The sequence below is a fragment of the Ahaetulla prasina genome, chromosome 4 (genome assembly GCF_028640845.1).
Source record: "Ahaetulla prasina isolate Xishuangbanna chromosome 4, ASM2864084v1, whole genome shotgun sequence".
NCBI classification, from domain to species: domain Eukaryota; kingdom Metazoa; phylum Chordata; class Lepidosauria; order Squamata; family Colubridae; genus Ahaetulla; species Ahaetulla prasina.
In genome coordinates this window covers 14,253,397-14,267,642 of record NC_080542.1, presented here as the reverse complement: position 1 = coordinate 14,267,642, position 14,246 = coordinate 14,253,397, and the positions used below count along the sequence as shown (strand labels likewise).

Below are 14,246 nucleotides of genomic sequence, written 5' to 3'. Positions count from 1 at the left end.
AATTATAAATTTCTGAGAGATGTAAAAAGCCCATAAACTTTCATTGTATAGAGGAAACCATATGATTACAAGCAATATTAAAAACACTAACTAATGAATGAACAATTATAAGAAAAAAAAATGATAGCATTTTCTAAGTTAATTAAAGCTCCATCTTGACTTGTCCTCAAAGGATGACAAAAGTTGAGAAAAGAGGAAGTAGAGGAAGATTCTTCCATAGATTCCAGAGATTACCATGGGGAAATTCCTTCTCCTGTCTGACATTAGAATATGAATATGAATAGAAAAAAAAGACAAGCATTTTTTTTCCTGGTGGGATCAGCCATGATAGTTGATCCTAATGGAAGAAAGCAACCCCTAAGACCAAACCTTATAGGTTTATCCCAAAATATTAATACAACTTAAATGTATTCTACTCTGGAATCTAGGTCCATAATTATAATCAGTAATATTTTTTTTAGTTTGCCTATGGTTCAGCTGCAATGATGAATGACGAATCCCAGGGAGTTTTCCTTCATCAGCTATTCCCAAATCTTGACCATCAGTATAATGGGATTCTTCGGCTATTGCTCTATTTCCAGTGGTCATGGATTGGTGTTTTATATATAGATGATGAAACCGGGGAGAGTTTTGTGGAAAATACATTGCCTATTTTCACCCAGGAAGGTATTTGCTTTGATTTTGCAAAACCATTTCCACAAATAAGTTTTTCCTCAGAAATCAACCCAATAGCATTGGAAGGAATGAAGTTAATAGGGATTGTTATGGAAAGTACAGCCAAAGTAATAATTGTACTGGGTGAAATTCAAAGTATTATGGTCTTAAGAATTATGCTTCAGTTCTCCAAATTTCATGAAATACCAATGAAAGCCAAAGTATGGATTTTCACCGCCCAAATGGGTTTCACATCACTTTCGCTACTACGGAGCTGGGACATGGACTTCATCCATGGGGCTCTCTCCTTTGCAGTTCACACCAAAGAGATTTCCAGCTTCCATCAATTTCTTCAATTGAGAAAGCTTCCATCAGAAAAAGAAGACGGTTTCTTCAGGGATTTCTGGGAAGAGGCATTCCAGTGCTCTTTCTCCCATTCCAATGTAGAAACGAAGCCAGAAGGACTCTGCACTGGAGAGGAGAAGTTAGAAACCCTTCCTGGCTCTGTTTTTGAAATGAGCATGACCAGCCACAGCTATAGCCTCTATAATGCTGTTCATGCAATAGCAGAAGCCTTGCATTCTATGCATTCCTGGGCAGTGAACAAAAGAGCAATCCAGAGAAGAGGAAGAAGGGAGCTTCTCCATCAACAACCATGGAAGGTAACTTTTTATTTTGTCACAACAGTATATATAAGCATAAGCATGAAACAACTATACAACATATAAGCATATATATAATGAAAGGAAACAATAGCATATAAAACATTTGCTAGACCAATTCTAGAATACAGCTCGCCTGTCTGGAACCCTCACCACATTTCTGACATGAATACAATTGAACATGTCCATGTAAAATATTTTACAAGAATAGTTCTCCATTCCTCTGTAAACAACAAATACCTTATCCCACTAGACTTGAAATCCTGGGCTTGGAAAACTTGGAACTCCGTCGCCTTCGACAAGACCTAAGTTTAACTCATAGAATCATCTATTGTAATGTCCTTCCTGTCAAAGACTACTTCAGCTTTAATTGCAATAATACAAGAGCAACTAATAGATTTAAATTTAATGTCAACCGCTTTAATCTAGATTGCAGAAAATATGACTTCTGTAACAGAATCATCAGTGCTTGGAATACTTTACCTGACTCTGTGGTCTCTTCTCATAATCCTAAAAGCTTTAACTAAAAACTTTCTACTATTGACCTAAGAGGACCATAAGGGGCATGCATAAGCCCACAAACGTGCCTACCGTTCCTGTCCTATTGTTTTTCATATATGCTTATACCTCCTAACATTTACTCATATATATGTTTATATATGTTTATATACTATACAACCTTTCTGTATGATACTTACATATATTGTTGTGACAAAATAAATAAAATAAAAATAAAATAAAATATTTAATTTTTATTTATGTACAACAATATAACTTTAAAAAGTATTTTTGAACTGTTCTTCCTGGAGTTCTTGTCCTCCTCATTTTTCTTCCCATTCCAATTTAGCTTCACCACTATTTGGAAAGCAACTCATTTAACAATAGTGTTGGAGAAACCTTCACCTTTAGTTCACGTGGGGAATTAATAGCTGGATTTGATCTTATTAATTGGGTCACATTTCCCAATCAATCCTTCCAGAGAGTAAAAGTTGGAAGAGTGTGTTCCTCTGGAAAAGTATTCACCATCTCTGAAGATACCATTATATGGCCCAACGATTTCAAACAGGTGATGTTCAACACAGGATTTTTTCAACTATTTTCTGAGACTTAAAAATATAGAAGGAATGAGAGAGACAAATTCCCTCCAAGTGAAGGGGTGGGGAGGTAAAATTAATCTTTCTTGCAATGTTATTTTTATTTTATTTAATAATAATAATAATAATAATAATAATAATAATAATAATAATAATAATAATAATAATAATGATAATAATAATGATAATAATAATAATGTTTAATTTGTATACCGCCCTTCTCCCGAAGGACTCAGGGTGGTTAACAGGCAGATAAAATACAAACATACACAATACACAATAATTAAAACAACCCTTAAAAAACTGATTTAAGCTTGCCCGAAAATTTAAAATAACAATACACCCCATAAAATTACCAAAATTTAAAAACCCATCATCCAATTAAAATTTAAAGATAAAATCAAGCTAGTCCAGCCATTCGAAATAAATAGGTTTTAAGTTCGTGGCGAAAGGTCCTAAGATCAGATAGTTGTCGAAGCCCAAGGGGAAGTTCGTTCCACAGGGTCGGAGCCCCCACAGAGAAGGCCCTCCCCCTGGAGGCCGCCAGTCGACACTGTTTGGCTGACGGCACCCTGAGGAGTCCCTCTCTGTGGCAACGCACCGGACACTGGGAGATAGAGGCTGGCAGTAGACGGTCCCTAAGTAGCCTGGTCCTAAGCCATTGAGCGCTTTAAAGGTGGTAACCAATACCTTGAAGCGCACCCGGAAAACAACAGGTAGCCAGTGCAGTCTGTGCAGGATAGGTGTTACGTGGGAGCTCCGAACCGCTCCCTCAATAACCCTTGCAGCCGCATTCTGGACTAGCTGAAGTTTCCGGGTGCTCTTCAAGGGGAGCCCCATGTAGAGAGCATTGCAGTAGTCCAGGCGAGAAGTAACGAGAGCATGAGTGACCGTGCATAAGGCATCCCGGTCCAGGAAGGGACGCAACTGGCAGATCAGGCGAACCTGATAAAAAGCTCTCCTGGAGACGGTCGCCAAATGATCTTCAAAGGACAACAGACCATCCAGGAGCACGCCCAAGTTGCGTACCTTCTCCATCGGGGCCAATGACTCACCCCCGACAGACAGCTGCATCTGCAGCTGACTGTACCGAGGTGCCGGCATCCACAGCCACTCCGTCTTGGAAGGATTAAGTTTGAGCCTGTTCCTCCCCATCCAGATCTGTACGGCTTCCAAACACCGGGACAGTACTTCGACAGCTTCACTGGGGTGGCCCGGGGTGGAAAAGTACAGCTGAGTATCATCAGCGTACCGTTGGAATCTCACCCCAAAGCCACTGATGATCTCACCCAGTGGCTTCATATAGATGTTGAACAGGAGGGGTGAGAGAATCGATCCCTGCGGCACCCCACACATGAGGCACCTCGGAGTCGATCTCTGCCCCGCTGTCAACACCGTCTGCGTCCGGTCAGAGAGGTAGGAGGAGAACCACCGATAAACGGTGCCTCCCACTCCCAACCCCTCCAGCCGGCGCAGCTGGATACCATGGTCGATGGTATCAAAAGCCGCTGAGAAGTCTAATAGGACCAGGGCAGAGGAGTAACCCTTATCCCTGGCCCTCCAGAGATCATCCACCAGCGCGACCAAAGCTGTCTCCGTACTGTATCTGGGCCGGATACAGTAATTGTAATTGTAATTGTTGTAGCCGCACTTACAACTTGTGCTAATGCATTATCAATGTATAACCTATAAAAATTATACTAGGGGGCAACTTTGGTGTAGTGATTAAGGCACCAGTCTAGAAAGCAAGAGACTATGAGTTCTAGTCCCACTTTAGGTAGAAAGCCAACTGAGTGAGCTTGGGCCAGTCCCTGTCTCTCAGCCCTGGGAAGGAGGCAAGGTGATAACACTGATTCAAGGAAATGAAACAAGAAAAGAAAAAGAAAAGAAAACAGGTTAGACCCCCCCAAAATTACAAAGTTAATTTTCTGAGTAGTGACATATGCTTATCGCTTTCATTTTCACAAAGGTTCGTCCCATATCTCTGTGTAATGGCAATTGCCATTCTGGGTACAGTAAAACCAAGATTGAGGGGAAACCATTTTGCTGTTATGATTGCCATTCATGTCCCGAAGGGAAGATTTCAAACCAAAATGGTAAGCATTCCAATATACAATTATTATTCAGGTACAGTACATATATAAAAGCATTTTATATACATTAGCTATTACATTAAAAAAACATTTCTAGATAGATGACAGATAGATGATAGATAGATAGGTAGGTAGGTAGGTAGGTAGGTAGGTAGATAGATAGATAGATAGATAGATAGATAGATAGATAGATAGATAGATAGATAGATAGATAGATAGATAGATAGATGATAGATGATAGATAGAGTGGTGGGTTTTAGTAGGTTCTGACCAGTTCTGGAGAACCAGTAGCAGAAATTTTGAGTAATTGAAGACTCTTTTATTCCATTGACCTGGGCTAGCCTGATTAAGTAATTTTAAATGGGGTTTTAGTTTTTATATTACTTAGTTTTTAATTTTGGCCACTATTTATATAAATTTTAGTTTTGTTTTTATTGTATATTTATTGTATCTTTTAAATTGGCTGTTAACCGCCCTGAGTCCTTCGGGAGAAGGGCGGTATACAAATGCAATTAATAAAATAAAAATAATAATAAATAAATTTATTTATTTATTTTGTCGAATACATATTAAATAATATATATAAGTATAAGCATGAATTGAATACATAAAATGAATACAATTAAAGGGAACATTAGGACAGGGATGGTAGGCATGCTGGTGCTCTTATGCAAGCCCCTTACAGACCTCTTAGGAATGGGGTGAGGTCAACAGTAGACAGTCTTAGGTTAAAGTTTTGGGGATTTTGGGATGAGATTAATAAGTCTGTTACTGAAGTCATATTTTCTGCAATCGAGATTGGAGCGATTCACTTTAAGTTTGAATCTATTGTGTGCTTGTTTATTGTTGTGGTTGAAGCTGAAGTAGTCATTGACAGGTAGGACATTGTAGCTGTTGTGACTCCGGCCCCCAAGCCTGTCCTCATGGAGGAGGATCACTTGGAGAGTGAGGGAGAGGAGCCGACAAGGCCTCCCTCTCCAGGTCCCTCCTTTCTGGCAATGCTGCAGTTGCCAGCAGAAGGCCAGGAAGAAGGCGTGTCAGAGCTCCCACAGATAGAGGATGAGGAGGATCAATCCTGGATTGATCCTAGGCAGCATAGAAAAGAGAGGCGTGCGCAGCAGAGGAAGAGATGTGACAGGCCCAGAGAGTGCTGAGTCACTGAGCCACACCCCACAGGGGATAAAAGCGGGTGGAGTTGCTCCATAGCCCCTTGTAATGGACAAAACTGCAAGCGTGAACTTCGGCTTGGTTGTTTTTGAGTTAAGGCCTGGACTGTGTGAAGGAATTATTCTGTGAGCTCTTGGCCTCCTTGGCAACAGATACGTGGACTCCCATCTCTGCCAAGTGATTAGGAACTTGGCAAGCATTTGCACTGTAGTTGCCAAGTTTTTCATCCACCAAGGAAATTCAGGTCGGTTGCAAAATAAAGGACTGTTAGACGCTCGCTCCTGCGTGAGGTGGGGAGTGGGACAGAACAGTAGCAGATGATTTTATGAGTTATGCTCAGGTCATACCGAAGGCGAAATAGTTCTAAATTTTCTAAACCCAGAATTTCAAGTCTGTGGCATAAGGTATTCTGTTACGAGCAGAGGAGTGGAGGACTGTTCTTCTGAAATATTTCTGGATGCACTCAATTGTATTAATGTCCGATATGCAGTGTGGGTTCCAGACGGATGAGCTGTATTCGAGAATTGATCTAGCAAATGTTTTGTATGCTCTGTTTAGTAGTGTAATCTTACTGGAAAAGAAGCTACGCAAGATTAGGTTTACAAGTCTTAATGGCTTTTTGTCGATGTTGTAACAGTGGGCTTTGGCACTTAGATCATTTGATATGAGTACTCCAAGGTCCTTGACAGAGTGAGGGTCATCTACAAGGTCATGTCCACTTAGCTTGTATTTTGTGTTCTAGTTCTTTTTTCCAATGTGTAAGACAGAGCATTTGTTGGTTGAGATTTGGAGTTGCCAATTTTTTGGACCATTCTGACACAAAGTCCAGGTCTTTCTGAAGGGTAGCAGCATTGTTGGTAGTGTTAAATAGTTTAACATCATCGACAAAGAGGACGCAATTACTTATAATATGATCACAAAGGTCATTTATGTATAATATGAAGAGTGTTGGTCCTAGAACGCTGCCTTGGGGGACACCGCTATTAACAGGTGCATGATTTGATAGGGTGCTGCCTATTTTGACCACTTGTTGCCTGTTTGACAGGAACACAGTTATCCAGTTAGGGAGGAGTTTGGAGATGCCGTAGGATTTTAGTTTTAGAAGTAGTTTGTTGTGTACTACTGAATCAAGGCTTTACAGAAGTCTATGTAAATTGCATATATTACTTTGCCCTGATCACGATTTGTAGTCCATATTTTTTTGCAGTGTAGAAGTTGTAGATTACAGGATAATTTTTTTCTGAAACCAAATTGTTTATTAGAGAGTAGGTTGTTTGTTTCTAGGAGGAGGGTAATGGATTGGTTGATAATTGATTCCATTACTTTGCAGGTGACGCAGCATAAAGAGATTGGCATGTAATTTTCAACTAGGCTGGGGTCTCCCTTTTTGAAGATAGGGATGACCGTGGCCAGTGACCATAGTGTGGGAAGAGAGCTGATCCTGAAATATTTTTCAAAGATTATGCTTAGGGGTTCTGCTATAACAGTGGAAAGCTTTTTTAAGAAATACGCACATAGTCCATCAGGTCCAATAGATAGAGATGGTTTCAGACTATGTAATACCTTTTCAACATTATCTTCTGTGAAATCTATTTGTGTTAGATTGTTGTAGTCATCATTGGTAAGAATAGAGAATGTTGGGCAGGAGCCATTGCTGTTAATAAAGACTTAGCCGAAGAATGTGTTAAAGAGGTTTGCTTTAACTGCTTTATCATTGCATTCTTTATCGTTAGATCCTTTTAGTGGAGGGATGAATCAGAGAACTGGAAGTAAAAATTCTGACTGGCCCCGCCCCATCTATTCTCTGCCTTCCAAGTCCCAGCTGATCGGGAGGAAATGGAGATTTTACAGCCACACCCACCAAGCCACACCCACAGAACTGGTAGTAAAAAAATTTGAAACCCATCACTAGATAGATAGATAGATAGATAGATAGATAGATAGATAGATAGATAGATAGATAGATAGATAGACAGACAGACAGACAGACAGACAGACAGACAGACAGACAGACAGATAAAATAGAACAGACTGACAGAATAGACAGGCAGCAGATAGATTTCTTTATAAACAATGGACACAAACTGTATACAGGTATTTTGAATTGTACCTTCCATGTATTATAATAATAGTAATAGTAATAGTAATAGTAATAGTAATAGTAATAGTAATAGTAATAGTAATAGTAATAGTAATAGTAATAGTAATAGTAATAGTTGTTGTTGTTGTTGTTGTTGTTGTTGTTATTATTATTATTATTATTATTATTATTATTATTATTATTATTATTATTATTATTATTATTAAATTTTTCTACCACCCTTCTCCCGAAGGGCTCAGGGCAGTTCACAACCAGATAAAACCAACACTACAAGGATACAATACAAATAAAACCAATATTAAAAAACTTATTAAATTTGGCCCATAATTAAAATACATTAAAACCATAAAAACCCCATTAAAATTAATAATAATAATAATTATTATAATAATCATAATAATTATTATGCCAGTCCTGCGCAGAAGAATAAATACGTCTTCAGCTCGCGGCAAAAGGTCCGGAGGTCAGGAAGTTGTCTAAGTCCTGGGGGAAGCTCATTCCAGAGGGTGGGAGCCCCCACAGAGAAGGCCCTCCCTCTGGGGGTCGCCAGCCGACATTGTTTGGCTGACGGCACCCTGAGAAGGCCCTCTCTATGGGAGTGCATGGGTCAGTGGGAGGCAAACGGTAGCAGTAGGCGGTCCCATAAATAGCCCAGTCCTAGGCCATGGAGTGCTTTAAAGGTGGTAACCAACACCTTGAAGTGCACCCGGAAGACTACTGGTAGCCAGTGCAGCTTGCGCAGGAGTGGTGTTATATGGGAGCCACGAGTGGCTCCCTCTATCACCCGCGCAGTCGCATTCTGAACCAACTGGAGCCTCCATGTAGAGAGCATTGCAGTAGTCCAAGCGAGAAGTGACGAGGGCATGAGTGACTGTGCATAAGGCATCCCGATCTAGAAAGGGGCGCAACTGGCGAATCAGGTGTACCTGATAAAAAGCCCTCCTGGAGACGGTCGTCAGATGTTCTTCGAAAGACAACTGCTCATCCAGGAGAACGTCTAAGTTGCGCACCCTCTCCATCGGGGCCAATGTTTTGCCTCCAACAGTCAGCCGCAGCTGCAGCTGATTGTATCGGGATGCCGGCATCCACAGCCACTCCGTCTTGGAGGGGTTGAGTTTGAGCCTGTTTCTCCCCATCCAGACCCACACTGCCTCCAGGCACCGGGACAACACTTCGACAGCTTCATTGGGGTGGTTAGGGGTGGAAATGTACAGCTGAGTGTCATCAGCGTACAGCTGGTACCTCACCCCAAGACCACTGATGATCTCACCCAGCGGCTTCATATAGATGTTGAACAGGAGAGGCGAGAGAACCGACCCCTGCAGCACCCCATACATGAGGTGCCTCACGGTCGATCTCTGCCCCCCTGCCAACACTGTCTGCGACCGGTCAGAGAGATAGGAGGAGAACCACCGATAAACGGTGCCTCCCACTCCCAGACTCCCCAACCGACGCAGCAGGATACCATGGTCGATGGTATCAAAAGCCGCTGAGAGATCTAATAGGACCAGGGCAGAGGAATAACCCCTGTCCCGAGCCCTCCAGAGATCATCAACCAACGTGACGAAAGCCGTCTCTGTGCTGTACCCAGGCTGGAAGCCGGACTGGAACGGGGCCAGATAGACAGATTCATCCAGGTACTGGGATAACTGACGTGCCACCACACTCTCAACAACCTTCGTCACAAAGCGAAGGTTGGAGACAGGATGATAATTTCCCAAAACAGCTGGGTCCAGGGAAGGCTTCTTGAGGAAGGGCCGCACCACCGCCTCTTTCAAGGTGGTAGGAACAACACCCTCCCTCAAAGAAGCATTAATAATCCCCTGGAGCCAGCCTCGTGTCACCTCCTCTGTGACCAGCACCAACCAGGAAGGGCACGGGTCCAACAAACATGTGGTGGCATTCAGCCTTCCCAGCAACCTGTCCATGTCCTTGGGAGCCACAGTATCAAACTCCTCCCAGATGGTCTCTACAAGACTTGTCCCCATCATCTCACCTGAATCTACCCAATGTTGGTCCAATCTGTCCCGAAGCTGAACGATTTTATCGTGCAGATACTTACTAAAATCCTCGGCACACCCCTGCAAGGGATCATCCCACACCTCCTGATGCAGGAGGGAACGGGTCACCCTAAACAGGGCGGCCGGGCGGTTATCTGCCAATGCAATAAGGGAGGAAACATAAACACGCTTAGCCTCCCTCAATGCCACTAGGTAGGTCTGAATGTATGACCTAACTAGTGTTCGGTCAGCTTCCAAATGACTGGACCTCCAAACACTCTCTAGGCGTCTTTTCCGGCGCTTCATCTCCCTAAGCTCCTTGGAGAACCAAGGAGTTGGTTGAGATCTACGCCGGGTCAGAGGCCGCAAAGGCATGACATGGTCCAAAGCCCCAGCTGCGGCCCTTTCCGGGACTAGACTAGTTCTTCGGCCAAGCTGTGGGCCAGATCCTCAGGGAACGGCCCAAGCTCCATCAGGAACCTCTCCGGGTCCATCAGGCACTTGGGACGGAACCAACGCATTGGCTCCGTCTCCCTGCGGTGTTGAGTGGCAGTCCGAAAGTCCAGCCGAAGAAGCGAATGACCATGACAGAGGTTCAATAACTCAGTCTCCTAGTTCCAGATCATTCAACCACTGTCCAGAGACAAAAATTAGATCCAGTGTGTTTCCCCCGGTGTGAGTGGGGGCGTTAAGTAATTGGGTCAGGTCCATGGCCGTCATGGAGGCCATGAACTCCCGATCTGTCGTCGATGCAACACCGGTCGATGGCAAGTTGAAATCCCCCATGACCATAAGTCTGGGGGTATCAACCGCCATCCTGGCTATCACCTCTAACAGCTTGGGCAGGGCTGTTGTCACGCAGCAAGAAGCCAGGTACGTGATCAACAAGCCTACCTGCATCCTACGTCCCCACTTCACATAGAGGGATTCACAACCGGCTATCTGAGGTACAGTGGCCTCCCTCGGCTCTAGACTTTCCTTAACCCTCTGGAATGAACTGCCCCCAGGACTTCGTCAGCTTCCGGACCTTCGGACCTTCCGCCGCGAGCTTAAAACATACCTATTTAACTGCGCAGGACTGAGTTAGATTTTAGTTTGTGGGTTTTAACTTGGGTTTTAATTTTTTATATTTTTAATTATTAGGCTTTTGAATAAGTTTTTTAATTGTTTTTAGAATTGTATTTATTGCTTTTAAATGCCTGTAAACCGCCCTGAGTCCTTTGGGAGATAGGGCGGTATATAAATATAAACAAACAATAAATAAATAAATAATAACGACCGCCACCCCCCCACCTTGGGCCCTCGGCTGATGGAATGCTCGGAAACCCGGTGGGCACATTTCTACAAGGGGGACCCCCCCTTCTGTGCCCAACCAAGTCTCCGAAATGCCCATAAGGTCTGGGCCCCCCCCATATAAGATCATAAATCAGGGGGGCTTTATTCACCACGGACTGTGCATTACATAGCATCAGCCGAAGGTCCAAGCCCTGAGGAATCTGACCACTCAGCGAACGGGAGAAGTTTGAGGGACCGGAGCGCGTAATCACTCTTAAACAGTGAGCGCGCACCCCCCGAACATGATACGGCCCCCAGCTTCCGCCATATCTGCCCCTCCCACTTACCGTGCTGATGGAACCACCCTCATAAACTTGAACAAGAGTCTCCCCCTTATCCCCCGAACCTGCTAAAATAGTAGGGTGAGCATTCGCAAGGACTGGCTCCCTTCCCGACGGGTTTCCCCCAGCACCTGTCTTCACCCTCCCCCCGCTTAAAAGCCCCTTATTTAAAAACCCCCAAAGGTTCTTCTTGGACACATGCCACCTCTCTGGGTCCCAAGACCCGTCATTGAGGTAGGCCCTCGATAACGTAAAGGGCCATTCCTGCGAGACGGAGGAATCCCGCAAGCCAAGGAGTTCAATTGGAGAGTATCGCATATAAAGCAAATGGGCACATGAGTGAGTCCATCCCAGCCGTCCTTGATGTCATAAAAGTCTGATTAGGGCCAGTAACGTAAGACCAGCGTACGATGAAATTAGGATAGTCGCTTCTCCGTGGTGGACCCCCCCTTCAGGCTGTTATAAAAAAGTCACTGCCGCCAGCATTCTCAACCCTACACCCCACTCCAACCCACCACATGTGGGGGGGGAGGGGAGCAGGATCAGGCAGGCCCCAGGGAGCAACCACCTCACCTGGGCCCCTAAGAATGTATGGCCTGGCCAGCCAGATAGATTTTGGGAAATGGCAGAATGTAGATTCTGCAGATTCAGCTTTGTGTATAAGGCATATAATATTTTGTAACCACCAGCATACCTAATCTGAACAATGGCAGCTAATAAATAAAAACAGAGCAATACAAAGAAGCCATTTGTGGGAAAGTTTATTTATTCATTTAGTTATAAAAAATATTCTATTTTTCATATTCTCCTACACAGCAATAAAAAAAAGAAATGCAGTTAAAAATAAAATATTATTTGCTGTTCTTATTGGGAGAGAAGAAAGTTGAGCAAAAGCACAGGATTGCTGCAGTGAAGCCAGCTTCCCTTAAATGCTGCCATCCAACCTGTGGAGTAACTCCTATTTATCGGGCACTTCCTCTCCCATTTCATGATTTAACTCAGTTAAAGAGGTCGTACTCAAAGATAGATTGTGTGTGTTTTTTTTAATTTGCATTTATATCCCGCCCTTCTCCGAAGACTCAGGGTGGCTTAAACTATATCAAGCAATAGTCTTCATCCATTTGTATATTATATACAAAGTCAACTTATTGCCCCCAACAATCTGGGTCCTCATTTTACCTACCTTATAAAGAATGGAAGGCTGAGTCAACCTTCGGCCTGGTGGGACTTGAACCTGCAGGTTTTTTTTGTTTTTTTTAATTTGAATTTATATCCCGCCCTTCTCCGAAGACTCAGGGCGGCTTACATTGTGTAAGGCAATAGTCTCATCCTATTTGTATATTTATATACAAAGTCAACTTATTGCCCCCACAACAATCTGGATCCTCATTTTACCTACCTTATAAAGGATGGAAGGCTGAGTCAACCTTGGGCCTGGTGGGACTTGAACTTGCAGTAATTGTAACTGCAGGCAGCTGTGTGTTAATAACAGGCTGCATTAGCCTGGTGAGCCACCAGAGGCCCTGTTTCCTAAAGCATCTTTCTTTCACAGATATGGAAGACTGTTTTCAGTGTCCAAAGGATCAGTATCCCAATATGAATCGGAATCTCTGCCTTCCGAAAGTTATCAGCTTCCTCTCATTTGAAGAACCTTTGGGAATCACGCTCACTCTTTTTGGCCTACTATTTTCTTTCCTCACAGCTTTGGTGTTTCACATCTTCATTAAGCACCAGGAGACTCCCATTGTCAAAGCCAACAATCGGAACCTCAGCTACGTTCTTCTCGTTGCTCTTTTGTTCTGTTTCCTTTGTACTTTGCTCTTCATTGGACAGCCCACAAAGCTTATGTGTCTCCTTCGACAAACAACCTTTGGCATCATCTTCTCAATAGCCATTTCCTCAGTTTTGGCCAAGACCATCATTGTGGTCCTGGCCTTCATGGCAACCACACCAGGTGGTGGGATGAGGAAATGGTCTGGAAAGCAAATGGCCAGCTCCATTGTCCTCTCCTGCTCTTTAATTCAAGCTTTGATTTTCACTGTGTGGTTGGTAACTACTCCTCCCTTTCCAGATGTTGACATGAACTCCTTGATGGAAGAAATTATCCTGGAATGCAATGAAGGCTCTATCACCATGTTTTACGTTGTCCTGGGATTTCTGGGCTTCCTGGCTGCCATCAGTTTCACGGTGGCCTTCCTGGCCAGGAATCTGCCTGACAGTTTCAATGAAGCCAGGTTTATCACCTTCAGCATGTTGGTCTTCTGCAGTGTCTGGGTGTCCTTTGTTCCGACTTATTTAAGCACAAAGGGCAAGTACATGGTGGCCGTGGAGATTTTTTCCATCTTGGCCTCCAGTGCTGGTTTATTGCTCTGCATCTTTTCCCCTAAATGCTATATCATTGTAGTGAGGCCTGAATTGAATAATAAGGAACACCTAAGAAGACGGAAATGATAGCCAAAGAGAAGTTTATTTGAAAGGTCTCCAGCCCCCAAGCTGTGGCCTACTAGTGGGCTATGAGCTATTCCAAACCGGGCTGCATAAGTGTATGCATTCATGAGTGCAAATGACCACTTGCACAATGAGTGGGTGAGCGGCTATGTCATTTGAGATGCATATGTGTGTGCACTTTCCAGCTACTCATGTGGAACCATCCCCTGTTCTGTCCTCCTTCACCTCCATCTGAGTAATGGCTTAATTAGCCAGCACTATCAGCTCTGGCAGCAAAATAGCGAAGTGCCAAGTGTATCTGTTATCTCCCTCAACGCCAATGAGTCACCCAGGAACAAACTTCAGCTCTTAGTTAATCAGTTGATTTGCCTGCTACGAAGAGGCACAGAAGCTCTGGCTACCTTTATATCC

General features: G+C 43.5%; 1 protein-coding gene across 1 annotated transcript; it reads left to right on the top strand.

The window, feature by feature from the left end:
• The first annotated feature begins 485 nt into the window (after positions 1–485).
• On the top strand, positions 486–13,838 carry LOC131197955 (vomeronasal type-2 receptor 26-like). The gene is made up of 4 exons (XM_058182461.1): positions 486–1,316; positions 2,164–2,382; positions 4,380–4,506; positions 12,940–13,838. Exons 1-4 carry the CDS (start codon positions 486–488, stop codon positions 13,836–13,838), a joined length of 2,076 nt encoding a protein of 691 aa, XP_058038444.1.
• Positions 13,839–14,246: the final 408 nt, after the last annotated feature.

Excerpts from the sequence above, each read along its gene's own strand:
- LOC131197955 (XM_058182461.1), top strand. The coding sequence starts at position 486 with ATGAATGACGAATCCCAGGGAGTTTTCCTTCATCAGCTATTCCCAAAT. Across the intron at positions 2,383-4,379 it reads GGCCCAACGATTTCAAACAG|GTTCGTCCCATATCTCTGTG; the intron begins GTGATGTTCAAC and ends ATTTTCACAAAG. Across the intron at positions 4,507-12,939 it reads GAAGATTTCAAACCAAAATG|ATATGGAAGACTGTTTTCAG; the intron begins GTAAGCATTCCA and ends TTTCTTTCACAG.